This window comes from Myxine glutinosa, chromosome 7 (genome assembly GCF_964187855.1).
Source record: "Myxine glutinosa chromosome 7, kmMyxGlut1.1, whole genome shotgun sequence".
NCBI lineage: Eukaryota > Metazoa > Chordata > Myxini > Myxiniformes > Myxinidae > Myxine > Myxine glutinosa.
Window position 1 is genome coordinate 111,854,492 of NC_136267.1, and position 19,806 is coordinate 111,874,297.

A 19,806-nucleotide genomic window follows, 5' to 3' on the forward strand; every position below is an offset into this window, starting at 1 on the left:
GTTACGAGGATTTATGCAACGCACCCCGAGTATCGCAACGTCATTCCATTTAACTTTATTAAAATGACGATAAAGACGTTTCCTTATATATCCTAATTTAAAATGTTCAAGGGAATAAAAAGACCATTTGGTTCACACCAGCCATGTTCACACCACTCGACTGTCCAATCAGCGGACAGCTCGCATCGCCTTCGCCCAGCAGACGCCAATACGATGGCGTCGTAAGATGGCGTCGTATCGGCCGTTAATCGTATGCTTTTTGGCCCCAAAGTCGACTAATTCAGATTTTTAGAGTGTGGCTGTACGTGATAAACAAAGAGCGCGGTTCGTAGAGCGTAAATGCATTAGTGCCGTGGGCATCGGGTCACTGGGTGCGGCGTAAAAGGGATAACAAAGTCGAGTCCTTACCGTATTATTATATAGATTCCCCAAAATAAAGCAACAAAACTTCCAAACAACCGAGAGGATTTTCCAAAGTTAGTCCACTCTGGATAAAGCATCAGCAACGACATTGTCCCTGCCCTTTACATGCTCAATTTCCAAGTTGAACTCCTGCAAAGCCAAACTCCATCTCATCAACCTCTGATTTTTATTTTTCATTTTTTAAAATGAAGGTTAAGGGGTTGTGATCAGTGAAGACTTTTATAGGAAAGGTCGTAGTTCCTAGATACACCTCATAATGCTGAAGCGCTAGCAGGAGAGCAAGGGTCTCTTTTTCCACGGTGGCATAATTTGCCTGGTGTTTGTTAAACTTTTTGGAATAGTAGCACACCGGGTGATCCACTCCATCACCATCTTCCTGTGATAGAACTGCCCCAGCCCCCACATCACTTGCATCAATGGCTAACTTGAATGGTTCTTGAACATCCGGGGCTGCTAGGACAGGAGAGCTCATTAATATCGCTTTGACGTGGGCAAAGGCAGCTTGACATTTGTCATCCCAAATAAACTTGGTCTCTTTCCTCAGCAAATTCGTTAAAGGGGCTATCACATCAGAAAAATTCCTGCAGAACCGCCGGTACCAACCGGCCATACCCAAGAATCTCATAAGCTCCTTCTTCCCTTTTGGAACTTGGAAGCGATCAATGGCTTCTATCCTGGCTGTCACCGGTTGCACCTGACCCTGACCTACTACATGGCCTAGGAACACCACCTGTGCTTTTACAAACTCACTCTTAGATAAGTTGATGGTCAACCCTGCCTCGGTCAGTTTCTTGAAAAATGCATGAATTTGTTTAATATGATCTTCCATGGTCATAGTGTGGATGATGACATCATCCAGATAAGCCTCCACCCCCTCAAGGTCTGCAATAAGCTTATTAATCAGCCGTTTAAATGTAGCAGGCCCGTTTTTTCAATCCACAGGGAAGAACCTTGTACTGATACAACCCATTTGGTGTGACTAAAGCCGAGATTTCCTTGGCTCTATCAGTAAGAGGAATCTGCCAATACCCTTTCAGCAAGTCAAATTTAGTTCCAAATTTAGCTGGGCCTATTCTATCAATACAGTCATCAATCCTCGGGATGGGATATGAGTCGGTCTTGGTCACTGCATTAACCCGTTTTAAATCCGTACAACAGCGAAAACTGCCATCGGGTTTTGGAACCAACACACATGGTGAGCTCCATTCACTGCTGCTTGGTTCGATGATGTCATTCTCCAACATATGCTGAACCTCCTTCCGAAGATACTCCATCTTCACAGGGTTCATCTGATAGGGGTGTTGCTTCACAGGAGTGGCTTCCCCCACCTCAATATCATGATATACCAAGTCAGTACGACCAGGTACATCTGTGAACAAATGTGCAAACTCAAAAATTAGGCTGGATAGTTTTCCTTGTTGTTCCCTCATCAAATGACCTAGTTTCTCATCTAAATTGCTCAACACTTCCGTGTTCGTCAATCCGGGACAAGCCTGGTTATCAAACTTCACACCGGCCTCAACCTCTGGATTCTCTTGCACCCTGACTGCAGGTGAGACAGGAACCATTTTCTCTACAGGCTTCCTCTCATAATATTTCTTCAGTCGGTTGACATGACTCAGCTGCCGCTTTTTCCGTCAGTCGGGAGTTGTCACCACGTAATCTGTTTCATTAACCCTCCTTTCGATTGCATAGGGACCAAAATATCGAGCCTGTAGTGGCTGACCTGGAACAGGAAGCAACACTAACACTTGGTCCTCAGTACTGAAATTTCTTATCTGAGATTTCTTGTCATGTCTCACTTTCATTTTATCCTGTGTCACTTTCAAGTTTCTTCTTGCAACTTCACAAGCCTATGCCAATCTGTGCCTAACCGTTGACACATACTCTACCACTGTTGACTGTGACTCCTCCTGTAGCCACTGTTCTTTCACCAATTTCAATGGTCCTCGTACTGAGTGTCCAAACACAAGTTCAAAAGGACTGAATCCCAATGACTCCTGAACGGATTCCCTCGTAGCAAACAACAATAAGGGTATTCCTTCATCCCAATCCTTGTCACATTCAAAACAATACGTTCTGATCATATTCTTTAATGTCTGGTGAAACCTTTCCAAGGCCCCTTGGCTCTCGGGATGGTAAGTACTTGATCTTACTTGCTCCACTCCCAACAGGTGTACCACTTGCTGAAAAAGTGTTGACATGAAATTGGAACCCTGATCAGACTGGATGACCTTAGGTAGGCCAACCAAAGTGAAAAATTTAATCAAGGCCTTCGCAATAACTGCCGCAGTAATTTTTCTAAGAGGCACTGCCTCTGGGAACCTTGTGGAAGTGCACATGATGGTCAGCAAATAATGATGTCCAGCCTTAGTTTTAGGTAAAGGGCCTACACAGTCAATAATGACTCGACTGAATGGCTCTTCAAAAGCTGGAATTGGTTTTAAAGGTGCGGATGGGACTTTCTGATTAGGTTTTCCCACCAGCTGGCAAGAGTGGCAAGATTTACAGAACTCCGCCACATCACGCCGCAATCCTGGCCACAAAAAATGTACCAATATTGTGTCACATGTCTTGTTCACTCCAAGGTGCCCGGCCAAAGATGTCTCATGCGCCAAACTCAATATCTCCTTCCGGTACGGTGGTGGCACCAATATTTGGTAATGAACTTTCCACTCATCATTTGCTGGCACCTCTGGTGGTCTCCATTTTCTCATGAGTATTTCCCCTTTCATGAAGTAACCAACAGGTATCTTCATAGCCTCTTCCTCTGTAACGGCTTTATCAATCAAACTCCGGATCTCCGAATCTCCGTGTTGTTCTTCAACAAGTCTCTTTCGGACAAGCACCATTTGTTCAACCTCGTTCCCAGATGTCTCCGACGGACACTCCATTTCCTCTCTGGTTCCAGATGCCACCTTTTCCTTGTGTTCCTTGATGTCACTCTCTTTCCTATTACCTCTTTCAGAATTTTCCTCCAATACCTCTAAGGAACCCAAATCCACATCACCTTCCTTCTCCTTCTCTTCAGAGCGCTTCCTACCCATAGCACGAGTCACTGCACAGGATGGAAAGATACCCGGAATCTCCTGCACCAACTGTGCTGTGTTATTTTCCATACTGGGCTTTTCAACCAACATCGGATTACCAGAAACTCGACCACCGGCCAAATCATTCCCGACAATAAAAGAGATTCCCTCTACAGGAAGAGTGGCTTGTAAACCTAAGGTGACCGGTCCTGACACCAAATCAGACTTCAAATGGATGACATGAAGAGGAGCTTTAACATAGCCACCAACCCCCTGTAAAAGAACACTAACACCAGTTGCCGTCTTCTCTGTCAATGGCAAAATGCCTTCAAGCATCAAAGATTGATGTGCTCCTGTGTCCGTCATCACCCTAACAGGTCTCTGGTTCATTAAGTCTCCATCCAGTGATACAAACCCCTCTGAAATAAAAGGTTTGTAACCCTCTTGAACAAGGTCATTCTGTGATGCCATAACTTTGGCATGGGAACCTTCACAAGTCACTGTCCTCCAAGGACGATTTCTCGCATTGGCCAATGCATTCGGAGTTGCACTAGTTTGACTCCGCTCTTGATTTTTCCTTTTCAGGGCATAACATTGGGATATCAAATGCCCAGGTTTCTTGCCAAAAGTGCAAGTAGGCCCGGAGGAAAAACTCGTGGTCTGCCTCGGGCCCCCTGGAAGATAGGTATGTCTTGGAACTTCAGTCTTCTGATCCCTAAAAGTCGCGGTATCAGATTTGTCCCCATAGTCCTCTCCAGGCCGCCTCCATGAATATTTGTTCTCCGATCCTGATTTACTATAACTCCCCTGGCTAACTCTAGGCGGGAAGTTAGGTTTGTGGAACCCCATCCTGTGTGTCAAAGCATAGTCCACAGTTGCTGCCTCATACAACTCTGGTACTTTCTATTCATCCAGATGTACTTTAATGTCCACGTGGACACAGTTTGAATTCCTCCACCAAAATCAATTGTCGTAACAGGTTGAAGTCTTTCCCAATCTCCTTCGAGTCACACCACCGATCAAACATGGTTTCCTTCATTCTGGCAAACTCCACATGGGTCTCACTCTCCCTCTTCCTGGCATTCCTGAATTTTTGCCGGTAAGCTTCAGGGACCAATTCATAGGCTTTGAGAATGGCTTTCTTCACTATCTCATAATCTGCACATTGGTCAATCGGTAAAGCCGAAAATATATATTGAGCTTTACCCACCAGAACACTTTGCACTAACATAGTCCAGGGCCCCACAGGCCATTTTAGCATTTGAGCCACCTTCTCAAAATGTAAAAAAACAACTTGGCTACCTCCTTTTCATTGAAGGGTGGAACCAGCCTCACATGCCTACCAACATCCCAAGTGTTCTGACTAGTTGTCGAACTAGCCGGCATGGATACTACTTCTCTCCGTTCTCCCTGTAATTCCAGCTCCTTGAGTTTAAGTTCCTTCTGATACTCCATGTCACGTTCCTTTAACTCCCTTTCGGCTCTCCTTTCCTCTGCTCTTTCCTCTCCTCTTCTTTCTTCTTCAGCTCTCCTTTTCTCTGCTCATCTTTCCTCTAACCTTTCCTGGCTCTGCAGTTGCATCTCCATTTTCCGGAGCTCCACATTTCCTTTTTCCTCTGGTAACCAATCCAAGGCTGCCTCTTCCCATGTTCCTTGTCCCACTAGAGATTCTACCACCAATGTCTGCATCTCTGCTTTCTTCATATTAACTCGGACCTCCAAGTTAAAATATTTGGCCAATATCATGAGTTCCGATATTTTTAACGCCTGGAACTGTGCCTCATTAGGGGACGCCGCAAACTTTTCTGCGTCAAACACCATGGTGACTATTAGTTAGCACCTGTTAACCTTCAGACAAAAAAAATTCCAATTTTTGAAAAAAATTGGGAATGTTAGAAAATTCCAAATTTGGGAATGTTAGGGAATTCTATCCCTGACGAGGCCCCCAATTTCTGTTACGTGCCCCTCCCCAAACTCCGGTCATGGTGTACCTCCGAGTCCCGAGAGGAGTCACGGCAGAAAGATGTGTTATTCTGTGTGTCAAAGATCAATGGTGAAACCACACCAATTGTTACCAACAAACAAGTATTGTATTAAGATCACACAAGAATAACAGCACAATAACAATATTAATCAATTGTACAACCAACATATAATTCCTATGATGGTACCATCAGTTTCATACAATATAACTCACTGTGCTCCAAGTGAGTGAAAATAACATTCCCAATGTCTCTGTCCCAGCTTCAAACCAGAGTCAATCCACGCTCCAGTGATCGTCAGAACGATGTACTATCAACACCAGAATCCCGCTCGGTTGACAGTCACACTGCCAAAGATGGGCAAAGGTGTCTTCAAGAGGCGACTGGGAAATCACACCTTCGGGTATGGACGTTCAACGGCTCACAGACGGCGAACTGCAAATTCCCACTCAAAATCCACGTTACACACACACACCAGATTAACGTCTGGATGGTTGTGAAAATGGTTGAAGCGAGGTGAAGAAACCTGGAGCGATGAAATCAGGCGCGAGGCAAAATGGCCAACGGTCCGTTCTCGAGACGTAACGGCAGTCCAATGATTCTCTTCGGAATCAACCGCAAAACCTGTCACGCAGGTTTATCTGTCACAGCGATAACAACTCTGTCGCAGGAATCCCTTTCCCAGGAAACCCCAAAGTTCGCTAGTGACCCTCGTTCGCCAGCGTTTGCTCTAGACCTCCAAATAGCTCGGCTCCTTCTCCGACCTCACTCGCTCCGCCTCTTCTTCCTTCTTCTTCCTCCTCGTCTTTGTCGTCCGGTTCCCGATCCGGTTTCTGGTTTCTTTTATAACACTAACTTTGTTTTACCTTTTGAAAACAGCTATCTCCAATTCACTTAAACGATAACAATAATAGTACATGCAACCAAAAATGTTTACTGTGGATGAGAAACACAACAATGGAAGTGACGAATCTGTAACACAAAGTGAAAACGTCTTTTTAGAAATTCTTACAAATTTGTTGAAAATGAAATACAGAGATATCTAATTTACACAAGTATTCAACCCCCTGAGTGAATACTTCATTGAAGCACCTATGGCAGCGATTACAGCTTCAAATTTTCTTGTGTATGTCTGTATCAGCTTTGCCCATCTGGATTTGGGGAGTTTCTCCCATTCTTCCTTGCAGATTTGCTCAAGTTCTGTCAAGTTGGATGGGGAGCGTCGGTGAACAGCAATATTCAAGTCTTTCACAGATTTTCAATGGGATTAACGCCTGGGCTTTGGCTGGGCCACTCGAGGACTTTCACGTTCTTGTTCTGAAGCCATTCCAGTGTTGCTTTGGCTGTATGCTTGGGGTCATTCCCATGTTGGAACGTAAATCTTCACTACAGCCTAAGGTCTTTTGAACTCTGAAGCAGGTTCTCCTCAGGGATTTGCCTGTATTTGGGTCCATTCATTGTTCTCTCTATTCTTACAAGTCTCCCAATCCATGCCGCAGAAAAGCGTCCCCATAGCATGATGCTTCCACCATCATGTTTCATGGTAGGGATGGTGTTAGATGGGTGATGAGCTGTGCTCAGTTTCCGACAGATGTAGGGATTTTCATCTCATCAGACCACAGAATATTTTGCCTCATGCTCTAAATCTTTCAAGTAGCTTTTTGCAAATTCCAGGTGTGCTGTCATGTGCCTTGTTCTCGGGAGTGGTTTCTGTCTGGCCACTCTCCCATAAAGCCTCGATTTGTGAAGATTGGGTTATTGGTCACCTTCCTGACCAAGGTCCTTCTTGCCCGGTTGCTCAGTTTGGTCAGATGGCCAGCTCTAGGAAGAGTACATATTCTTTCCATTTCCTAATGATTGAGCTCACTGTACTCTTGGGAACTTTCAACACTCTAGAAATTGTTTTGTACCCTTCCCCAGATCTATGCCTCCTCACAATTCTTTCTCGGTGTTCTAAGGACATTTCCTCGGACTTAATGGTATAGAAAGACATGTTTCTTTCTAAATCATGTCCAATCAATTGAATTGGCTTCGTGGTCCCTAATCAATCAAAAAAAAATTCCACTTTGACATTATACGGTATTATGTGGAGATCAGTGACAAAGTAAAATCTCAATTTAATCAATTTTAAATTCAGGCTGTAACACAAAATGTGAAAAAAGTAAAGGGGTGTGAATACTTTCTGAAGGTACTCTATGTAGCTTTCTTTAAGACTTGCATAGATATGTAATTTCATTCAAATAAACCACAATTTCATGATATTAAATATGAATGAAATTTAACGCTCAAAGTCAACACATTACTTAACTAAATTTAAAATAATTTAAATACTGCATACGATTTATCTCTAAATAAAATTTGTATGTACAGCCAGTTTCCATTTAACGTTGTGAATGCATTTCTAGAGAGTGCAACATTAAATAGATGAGATATTCCCATGGACGTTGTTAGAATGGGGAGTGAGGGGGGCATTCCCAGGGCACATTTTCGGTCAGCTTAACATCTATCTATAATTCCAGTAATCTCTGTGTGTCTGTGTGTCTGTGTGTCTGTGTGTCTGTGTGTCTGTGTGTCTGTGTGTCTGTGACCGCTGTTTCTCGACAACCACGGGTCCGATATACTTTTAACTTGCCAGGTATATTGCTGGGGACCCGAGGATGTGCCTTTTCAAGGTTTCATATTAATCGGACAATTACTTACCGAGCTATGTCCAAAAAACGATTCAACCAATCAGAGAGCAGCGAGCTATCACGTGTGCCGAACGTGGCGATCAGACTCTGCCTCGGACGGCACATTTGACAGCGTATTCATTTATTTCACGTTGGAAAACTATGTTGCCGTTAAACTATGTTTTAAAACGAATTCAAACTGCGATTAAATTAAAACGATTCATCGTAACTGCGATTTGCGAACTTCCGGACAGTGAAGACTGTCCGGCAGCACGCTTTCCGGCAGCCAATCACAGAACGCTTTGTTGCGTAGGCGTGGCCGATGTGAGACGAGCGGAGCTGAGCGCGTTACGAGCTGACCGCCATTACGGTACGTAATTCGATTTCTTATGCGCATTATTTCTCCCAATTCAGTCAGAGCGAAGGGCGGAAGCGAAGAGCGTTGTTTTTTTTGTTTACGGGCGTACGGGCGGGGTAGAGCGTACGGGTAGCGTTTTTTTTTTTTTTTGGCAAGGAACGGGCACCCACGTACGGGCAATGCCCTAGTAACTTTAATGTCACTTAACTACATATTATAGATGAATATTAAACAAATGAATAAGGAACGCAAACGAAGTACACAAATGGACAATGAAATGAACGGTTACAGTCGTACCAAAATGTAGGGCCGAGATTGCTTGTCTGTATGGGAGAGGTGCAAGTGTGGAATGGAGGGGTTAGAAAATGTCTTCTCGACTTCTACTGATATGTAACAAACTACTATGAGTACCATTTTGGGCAGAAACCTTTAGCTTTTCACTGTTTTCACAATTGTTCTCGCTGTGGTCGTTGGCAAGCCAAGCGTCATCTGGTCAATGATCATCACACGCTCAACTTGCACAATGTGCTTAATCATGTCCATTTTCAACACCAAACTGATGGAATGGCGGGTTTCTTGAATGGTTTTTGTAAGTTAGGTGCAAAAATAGTCCAAGGAACGTACTCGATATTGAAGCGATCGTGAGGGGGAAAACACATACAACTGAGGCTGCCCCAAGTTACCGCTAACCCTTACCATTACGCTCGGTCATGTTGCCGCATTGCGTGTATGCAATTCAAAGTGACATGGTCGCTTTTTGTTAAAGTCGAGCTTTCACTTGTAATCTGTGCTGATGACTTATTTTAACCATTGGAAAAGGCCGAAGAGTCACTTATGTGGATACATAGTAAAGGTTGATCGACTTTCTTTTGAGCGGATGCTCTGTTTTCCTTGATTCCTCATTCGAGGAGCAAGCATCATGTAAAGTTTGAACAAATGCAAATAGGAAGAGCCAATGCTTGTGCAACTTGTTGAGCTGTACCTCGTGGTTCGAAGCAACAATATGATTTGTTTATTTGATGCCATTTTGATGGAACGTAATGAAGTGTACTGTACCTGTTACAGGCCTCACCACACTCCAGCACTGGCCACAGTGCGCTACCCCGCGGTATGCTGTCTGTCAAAGTGAAAGTCGCTGCACATAAAGGTGGCATCGCTCAGCAGGTAAAGAGAGTTCCATATTTATTTCCTTTGTTCTGCGCCTCCCCTGACCATACTATTGGGCACCAGTTTAGACTCGGGGTAAAGAGCTCATATGGTTTGGCAAGACCTACTACTGATTGTGGTGATGTTTACAGAAACAGGTCCAATTGAGCTTAATATAAATTTTTTGATAAGTGTGAGGAGGTATCTGTGAAGCTGCTTTAACATTGTTTTGAGAAACGATTGTGGACCACAACATGAAGGTGCTCTTTTTAAGGATGGGGCAAGGTCAAATTTCGACCGAGATCTCTCATTGAGGTTGTGGTGAGTTTAAGAATCTTATTGACATAGCTATTCATTGACATAGCTAGCAGCATTCCTGATCCAGAATGACTTGGTTGAATTACCATTACATAAAGCAGACAGAGAGCTGGTCTACCAAAGCCTATGGAGCACTCATTGTAAATGTGACATATGCATTCCATGAGGGAAGAGGAAATGTTGGTGGTGGTTTGGCTAGACCTGCACATTTCATGTACAGTCACGTGAAAAAGTAAGTACACCCCATGTAAAGTTTTGACTTTTTCAACATATTTCAACATACAGCTATTTGATCTTCATTTCAACAATATTGATAGATAAAGGTGATATAATATAACAAATATCATGAAACATTTACATTTTGTAGTCCATTGTATAATTTAAATAAACATAAATGCAAATTTAGCATGTGGAAAAAGTAAGTACACCCTTGGCTCTAATAGGTGGTATTAGAGCCAAGGCAGAAACAACCTCAAGTAGGCGTTTCTTATAACTGTCTACCAGTCTCTGACATCGACTGGGAGAAATTTTTGCCCACTCCTCCATGCAGAATTCTTTCAGCTGTGCGATGTTTTAGGGGTTTCTTGCATGCACAGCTCGTTTCAAATCGCCCCACAACATCTCGATGGGATTTAGATCCGGGCTTTGACTTGGCCATTCCAGAACCCTCCATTTCTTTCTTTTCAGCCATTCCTTGATGGATTTACTGGTATGTTTAGGGTCATTGTCATGTTGCAAGGTCCACCCTCGGTTGAGCTTCAACTTTCCGACAGATGGCCTCACATTATCCTCAAGCACCCTCTGGTACAATGAAGAATTCATAGTGGATTCTACAGACTTGGCATTTAATATGGAATATATATATTTTCTTGACTTGGGTTTACTTTCCAAACTCAGTATATCAATCTGGTGAGTTAATTTTACCCTTCGGTGATTTTTTTGTTGAAAGAACCATGTCACTGATTGTCTTTCGCAGCAAGAAGTCAATAAAAGGATTATATCACAGGTGGCGTGACAAAATGTAAGGACAGGTACATTTGACGATTGGCTTCACAATCGGGTATATAAGGGTTGTTGCGTTCTGTATTAGTGGAAAACAACTGCTGCACGTCTACAAAAGTTATTGCCGCTTCCTCTGGAGATGGTCCGTCAACTTGACAATGCTGTTTGTCATGGAGTGGTGACTTTACGAAATTCTGGCATGAAACAGCGTGCTATTGCTCGGCAGTATGGCATCACTCAAGGTCAGGTGTCAAAGATCCTGAAACGAAATGCTCAGAGGGGTGTCCCTACTCCAATACCGAGGCCAGGACGTCCACGCAGAACCACAAGGAAAGATGATTGCCAGCTGCACCGGTTAGTCTGCAATGGCCGTACCAAGTCAGCTAATCGGCTTAGGGCTGAGTGGCAGCAACTGACAAATGTGCCTGTATCCAGAAGGCTAGTCAACCAACGACTGGTTCAAGCAGGCTATCGTGCCAGGCGTCACCTGAGAAAGCCACGCCTGACCAGACAACACAGCCAGCGCCGATTGCAGTGGGCCAGAGAGCACCGTCGATGGCAGCCAGGACACTGGAATCACGTGACCTTCAGTGACGAGTCTAGATTTCTGGTCTATCGTCAAGATGGCCGCGTCCGAGTGTGCAGACAAGTGCATGAAGCCCACAACGAAGATTGTATAGTGCCAAGAGTCCAAGCTGGAGGTGGTGGGGTGACCGTTTGGGCTGCTTTTCATGCAGGGGGCAAAACTGACCTGGTTGTTCCGAATGGAAACCTGAACCAGTTCAAGTACAGGGTCATTCTGGAAGAAACATTGCTTCCATTTGCTCGTGCAGCCTTTCGAGGAAACTTTGTCTTCCAAGATGACAATGCACGGCCTCATCGTGCTCGCATGATCCAACACTTTCTTGCTGACCGTGGTGTAGAGCATATGGAGTGGCCTGCCATGTCCCCAGATATGAATCCGATAGAGAACTTGTGGGCAGAATTAACGCGTCAAATCGACCACTTGGACCAGCAGCCGACCTCTGTGCGTGAATTGCAGCAGGCTATTGTCACTGCATGGCAAGCCATTCCTGTCCAAACCTTGGCAAATCTTGTGAACAGCATGCCTCAACGTGTACGTGCTCTCCTGAATGCTCGTGGGGGTTACACGAAGTACTGAACTGTAATTTTACTGTCCGTAATCCCAGTCATAATTTAGCTTTTGTTTTTGTTGAAATTTTTTTTGGCTAATGTGCAAAATAAAGAGATACTACTGGAAAACGTACAGAAGTTTCACACAGTACTGTCCGTGAATTGAGTTCGATATCAGTTTACATCACTTTCAAGGATCAATTTATTTGCTTCGAAATGTCAAATGTGGTTTTTGTTTCTTTTAAAGGTCACATTAACAAAATCTAGAATAATTTCAACATAATTCCAATGAACCTTTGGTTCTAAGTCATCTTGAAAAGTAAGTTCACCCCCACAAAAAAAATATTCCATATTAAATGCCAAGTCTGTATGATGGTGAGCTGCCCAGGCCCTGGTGCAGCAAAGCTGCCCCAAACCATAATATTTCCACCACCACGCTTTACAGTTGGTATCAGGTTCTTGTGGTCAAATGCTGTCTTTGGTTTTCACCAAACATGTCTTCTGGTACTGTGGCCAAATAGCTCTACCTTTGACTCATCTGTCCAGAGCACATTGTTCCAGAAGTGCTGGTCTTTGCCTCGGTGTTCATTGCCAAACTTTAGTCTTGCCCTGATGTTCTTTCTGGACAGCAAAGGTTTCCTCTTGGCACACCTCCCATGTAGGTCAAATTTGTGCAGCCTCTTTCTAATGGTAGACTCGTGCACTTTGACATCAACAGTGGCAAGAGCTACCTGTCGGTCCCGTGATGACATTCTGGGGTTCTTGGAGACTTCTTTCAGCATCTTGCGTCTGCTCTTGGGCTGAACTTGCTGGGATGGCCTGGCCTGAACAAGTTGGCAGTTGTTTGGAATCTTCTCCACTTGTAGATGATCTTCTGGACAGTCGAATGATTGATTTCAAATTGTTTGGAGATCTTTTTAAATCCCTTCCCAGACTTGTAGGCATGTATAACCTTCTTTCTGAAGGCCTCAGAGAGCTCTTTTGATCTTGGCATGGTGACGCCGCACACTTCCACAACAAAGAGGAAACCAAACTAAATGTCTGAGGTTTAAATAAGACAGGTTCCTCCAAGATCCTCTCTAACGATGTTCTAATCATTTGCACCTGAGCTGGTGCACCAGATTCTAATTTTAGGTATTTGAAGTAGTGATAAATGTAGGGGTGTACGTACTTTTTCCACGTGCGAAATTTGCATTTATGTTTTTTAAAATTATACAATGGACTACAAAATGTAAATGTTTCATGATATTTGTTATATTATATCACCTTTATCTATCAATATTGTTGAAATGAAGATCAAATAGCTGTATGTTGAAATATGTTGAAAAAGTCAAAACTTTACATGGGGTGTACTTACTTTTTCACGTGACTGTATATTGTTGCGGGAACGTGATGGGGGTAACGGGTGTAAAATAGACAATACCATGAATACATGTCTAGCATAAGTGTGTGGTTTCTGTGGGAAAATGATAGGATATGTGTCAAGTATGGTCAGGCGATTATGATGTGACCCCTCCATCTGTATGTGTCTAAACCCACTCCTTGAACTCCTAAATCATGCCTTTATAATCTGTCTACATGTTTCTTTTAAAATGAACAGAGCATTTTTGTAGCTCCACAAACCCAGCGAATCCTCTCCGAGAACAGCAAGGATACGTCTCACGGCCGTGCACCGAGGTAAAACTGCCAGCATTGCAGAAGCCACAATAACACAGCCTCAAACCGCTCGCCGCTGTAGTCATAGCGAGAAACCGGACAGAAAACCAATGAGCATTTGGTCACGGAAGTAATAAAAGTCAAGGGGCGGAGACAGAACAGTAGATAAGTTAAGGAAGGTTGAGTACAGCTCAGTTCGTGACAGACAAGAGTGTGTGGCAGTGAGTCAAGTGCTGGGAGTGATGGGTGGAAAAGAGCACAGAGTGAAGGACGTCGTGGCAAGTGGCTGCTGCAGATACAAGATGCGATTCTGCAACGCCGGATAAGCATGCTCCCTGAGAGGCTACAAAGCCGGGATACGGTCTGCCAGGCACCTCTCTCTTGTCCTTGCCAAAAAGGTCCACCATCTCGCTCTTGCTCACACAGGCTCTTGTAAACCCTGCGCGAGCATAACATTGGGAGAAGGTTCTTCTTTTCCTTTCTCTCTGTCCTACTCTTTGTGGAATGAGTCAGATATTTTTTTTTTTGGTTCACGAGTTATCAAACAGAGTGACCACTATTTGGTTCATGAGTTATCAAACAGAGTGACCACTATATTCATCATGGGTGTGTGTCTGTCTGTCTGTCCACAGCATAACTACCTGATGATATCATCCGATCTTGATGAAACTTGGGTGGGAGGTTGATATCATGATCTAGTTGTGTCCTGCCTAGAGTGGGCGTATTGCGCCCATTGTGGGCGGAGCGACGCCCGAAAAACATGTCTTTTTAGGGGGTAATCGAGTTCAAGCTACATCTTCTCTGAGGGAGTTGGTGGAATCTGACAGGGGTTTCGGTATTTGGTTAGGCCAATGTCATGTGTCCAGCCGCACGGAGCTCGATTTTTCATTTTCGCTCCAAGGGCAAGGTCACAAGGCCACAAAATTTAGAAAAGTCAATTTTTGATGGTTTTATTACATTGTTCGCTTCCTGATAGGGTGAAATGTCGTACATGATCTTATATTATCACATACATCATGAAATACAAGTTTTCCAACAAATTTCAGAATCTTTGACCTTTGAAGGTCACAAAGGTCAAATTTTCAAAGTTGTCGGAATCGAACCGAATTTTCGGTATTGTGTAGCTAACTAACTTCATAACTGATTATACATTATTTTCTATCTCATTTCAAGGTCAGTAACCTTGTCAAACCTTCGTTTTGACATTTCCGGGCCTGGCCTGTCCGGGCCTGTCTCGGTTATAGTCTGTCCTTTGTCATTGAATACCGCTCACTCGTGAACCATCGTCATATCCTGACTTTTTTTTTCTTCTTTTTTTTGTGGATACAAGATCGAGGCTCGTGAAAGAGCTAACATTAATCACACAAAAAGTCAAACCGACACATTAAACATAAAATAACTAGCGGGGTCACCCGTGGGAATCCCACGGGCATGGACGTGTGTGACATTTCGACATATTGAGTTAGATGCTGCACCTGCACATTCAGTTATATAAAATGGTTACTGGCAATTGATCACATCCACAAATGATGTAATCCACACAATTTATGTACTTTACATAACGTTAATAGGAATACATGCCCGTGTAGCTGGGAAATACAGTTTGTTTGAAATAAATCACAAATATCAGAAGAAAGTTTTTTAAATTTAGAACTATTCTCAGAGTTAAACATCACCGTAATATTATGCGGTTGCTTCAACGTTTTCGGTGAATTATATGTCATTCCCATCTACACGGGCATGTATTCCTATTAACGTTATGTAAAGTACATAAATTGTGTGGATTACATCATTTGTGGATGTGATCAATTGCCAGTAACCATCTTATATAACTGAATGTGCAGGCGCAGCATGTAACTCAATATGTCGAAATGTCACACACATCCATGCCCGTGGGATTCCCGCATGGATGTGTATGGCGAATTTTAAATATATGTCGACTGTTATTTTAGGCGGTGTATTTTCGTTTATCATCATGGCGCGATTTAAAAAAATATATCTCTGCATTTTCCTCTCCAATACCTCCTCACACTTTACACACACACCGGCCCATGTTTACATATACACACACACACACATATACACCCACACACATATACACATACACACACACGTACATCGACACACATGCACACACACACACACACACACACACACACACACACACACACACACACACGTACAGACACATATACACATATGCACATATGCAAATATGTATACACATATGTATACACATATACACATATATATACACATATATACATCTCCACACACACACACACACACACACACACACACACACACACACACACACACACACACACACACACACACACACACACACACAGACACACACACACACACGTACAGACACATATACACACAAACACACACACACAGACATGTATATACACATACAACAACAACATGCATTTTAAGGCCATTTTCCCTGCTAGAGCGGGGGTTAGCCTACATACACATACACACACATATATACACACACACACATATTCACGCGCACACACACACATACACACACGTACACACGTACACACACGTACACATGTCCCACATGTATATATCCCACATCCCACATCCCACATGTATATACATGTTTAAAGTGTACGTGCCCTTCCCCCCTCCCCCGCCCGGCAACGCTGGGTACTTCTGCTGGTAACGAATAAAATAAAAACGAAGAAATAGGTGGAATTGGCTGAAATTCGCTCGGTGAATTCACGCGGTGTATTCGGTTCGGCTCGGTTCACTCGGTTTAAAGAAAAAGCGATAATGTCGACATGTTGCTGTCTGTGTCATGTTGGGCGGTGTATGATACTCGTTGGCTGTTGGGCGGTGTATGATACTTGTTAGCTGTTGGGCGGTGTTGTGCGGTGATATGGTGTATTTTAAAAAATATATCTCTGCATTTTCCCGCGTTGGTGACACCGAGTCGTTCTTCATCGATCGTCTCATTCATTTTGGAAATGGAAGTTTCCACGCAACGCATGAATTGTCACGATCCTCAAGAGGAATTTGTCTCGTAATCATCAAATGATAAATGGCAAGTAAATTATATTGTGGAAAATTAAAGATTTCAAATAAACCTATTTAAAGTGTATGCGCACATAACTAATAAAAAAAACGAAGAAATATCTCTCGGTAATTTCCTGAAACATATTTTACTTCCGGCTAATATGTTGAATGAAATAAAAACGAAGAAATATATGTCGGCATCATTGTTGACGTTTTTGTGACGACTGTCATCAAACGAAATAGTAATATATCATAACGGAAAAGCAAAAGCGAATTTTTAATATATATCGACACATTGCCGGCGGTGTCATGTTGGGCGGTGTATGATACACCATGACGCGATTTTAAAAAATATATCTCTGCATTTTCCCGCGTGTGTGGATTGTTCTCAATTATTGCTGACACCGAGTCTAAAAGTAAAACCATCGATAAAAATGAAATCATATGGTGAGTTAGATTGGAGATAAAGGCGTGAGAGAGACTCAATGGCCTTGAAGTTACAGGCCTTTGAGAATTCATTTCGTTCTATAAACGGCAACTTTCATCGGATTTTCTTCCCGTTTTTTTTCAACCGAGTCTAAAACTATGTTAGCGACTGTGAAAAATGAAATGATTTATCGAATTTGATTTGAAATAAAACTGGGGGAGAGCAAGACACCACGGGCCTACAAAACAGGACTCAAAGCTATGCGAGTTAATAAAATGGTGGATATTTGTTTATAGCCACTCCCAGAATGGGTGGAGCTATGGGTGGAGCTACTCTGCAAACCGAGTAAGCCACACCCCGGACAGACACCCAACAGATAGACAGACAGACAGACAGAATCATCTACGGCTATTATAATATAGATGGGAGCGGTAGACAAGCTGGGGAGAGAGGTGGAAGGACACAAACACAACATTTGAGAGCAGGAACATCGAGAGAAATGTGGGAGGGAGAGGGCTTGGGGGGAGGTGGGAGAGGTATAAAACATATGGACACTGCAAGGACTTCCAGGAAAGAAGTTGGAATTTCAAAAAAGTGTATCTGGGGTGAATTAGCGGGGGTAGAAAAGATCAAGGTTTTGGATGGGGGAAGATAAGAGATGGTGGTGAGTAGCTGTTTTAAAGACCTGGAGGGACGAGTGGGATTGAAGGGAGTGGTGGAGTTTGTTCCAGAGGCGGGAGAAAAGGGGAATGAAAGAGTGATGGTGAGCAGAGAGCCTAGATTTTGGCAGTTTAACCATAAGAGGGTTACTGGCAGATCTTGTGCGACCTGTAGGAATATTTGAGGGACAGAGCACAGAGAGAGCTGGTGGAGCAAGGCCGGAGAGGAGTCGGTAGAAGACAGAAAGTCCACCAACCTGCCTGCGGTGAGTGAGTGAAAGGCCCTCGGAGTTAGCTTCATTGCAGGAGATTCCAATGATTCTGAAAGTTTTGGTTTCAACAGCGTGACGCCGAGCTAGGTGTGAGGCAGGAGGACCGGCCCAGAGGGGGGAACAGTATTCCATTGAGCTGCGGATGAAAGCCTTGTATGTGGTGAGGACCTCAGGTGTATCAAGGAAGGACTTCGCACGACGGAGGATGCCCAGTCGGCGACTGGCTTTGGAGGCCAGCTTGGAAATGTGGTTTTCCCAGGAAAGATCATGGCAGATAGTGAGACCCAAAAGCTTGAGCGACAGAACTTCTTGGAGAGGATTGTTGAGAAAGTAGATGGGAGGGTTTTCCAGTTGGTCTTTTCGGAGAGACATAGTAAGAGTGTGAGATTTGTTGGAGAGTGTGAGAAGTGTGAGATAAGTATTTATTTATTTATTTATTTTATTTTTTTTGTATACTGAATCGAGGCTCGTGAAAGAGCTAACATTTACTTCACAAACAAATCAACCAGACAAACAAAATATATAAAAAGAGGGAGCGGAAAACAAGATGGGGAGAGAAGGGGAAGCACACAAACACAACATTTGAGAGCAGGGAGATGTGTGGAAGGGAGAGGGTTTGGGGGGAGGAGGCATGGGAAGGGGGGGGGGGGGGAGAAGTATAAAACACAAGGACACCAAGGACTTCCAGGACAGAAGTTGGTATTTCAAAAAAGTGGAATTGGGGTGAAATTAGCGGGGGTAGAAAAGATCAAGGTTTTGGATGGGGGAAGACAAGAGATGGTGGTGAACAGCTGTTTTAAAGGCCTGGAGGGTGGAGTGGGATTGAAGAGAGTGAGGGAGTTTGTTCCAGAGGTGGGAGAAAAGAGGAATGAAGGAGTGAAGGTGAGCAGAGAGTCTTGATTTTGGCAGTTTGACCATAAGAGGGTTGCAGGCAGATCTTGTGCGACCTGTAGGAATATTTGCGGGACAGAGCCCAGAGAGAACTGGGGGGCAAGGCCAGAGAGGAGTTGGTAGAAGACGGAAAGACCACCAACCTGCCTGCGGTGAGTGAGTGAGAGGCCCTTGGAGTTAGCTTCATCGCGGGAGATTCCAATGATTCTGAATGCTTTGGTTTCAACAGCGTGAAGACGAGCTAGTTGTGAGGCAGGAGCACCAGCCCAGAGGGGAGAGCAGTATTCCATTGAGCTGCGGATGAAAGCCTTGTATGTGGTGAGGAGCTCAGGTGTGCCAAGGAAGGACTTCGCACGACGGAGGATGCCCAGTCGGCGACTGGCTTTGGAGGCCAGATTTGAAATGTGGTTTTCCCAGGAAAGATCAAGGTCAAGTTAATATGTAGCGGTCGGAGTTCATGGAAATTTCGTGCTCAGTCCTTGTTAGGAGTTTGAAAGATCACGATATGATTCCCCGGGGTTGCTCGGCCCCAATTCCAAATTAGACTGGGAATTATCACAGGTGCCAGATATCGTTAGAGGTTCTGTACGTCAGAAACCCAAACTAAGATCTGTTCAGCTTTCTTGGCAGACGTCGTATGGTCTCTATAGACAACCCATCATTAAATAGGGGATCGTTCAGGTGGAAGATCTGATGCAACTACTATGATGTAGGAAGGAGGGGGTTGCAGCAAAGGTGGTGATACATGGTGAGCATTGAGGTCATTCAGTAATTGCCCCCACCCTCCTCCTCGCTTTATTGTCATTT

General features: G+C 43.9%; 1 protein-coding gene across 4 annotated transcripts in view; it reads left to right on the top strand.

The window, feature by feature from the left end:
* LOC137431572 (uncharacterized) overlaps positions 1–19,806 on the top strand; it is a 42,066-nt gene that overhangs the window by 14,984 nt on the left and 7,276 nt on the right. For all 4 annotated transcript variants that reach the window (XM_068123037.2, XM_078782139.1, XM_078782140.1 and 1 more), the window contains exon 8: positions 9,527–9,625. In XM_068123037.2, the coding sequence (XP_067979138.2) occupies positions 9,527–9,625 (99 nt within the window). The remainder of the gene's footprint in view (positions 1–9,526; positions 9,626–19,806) is intronic.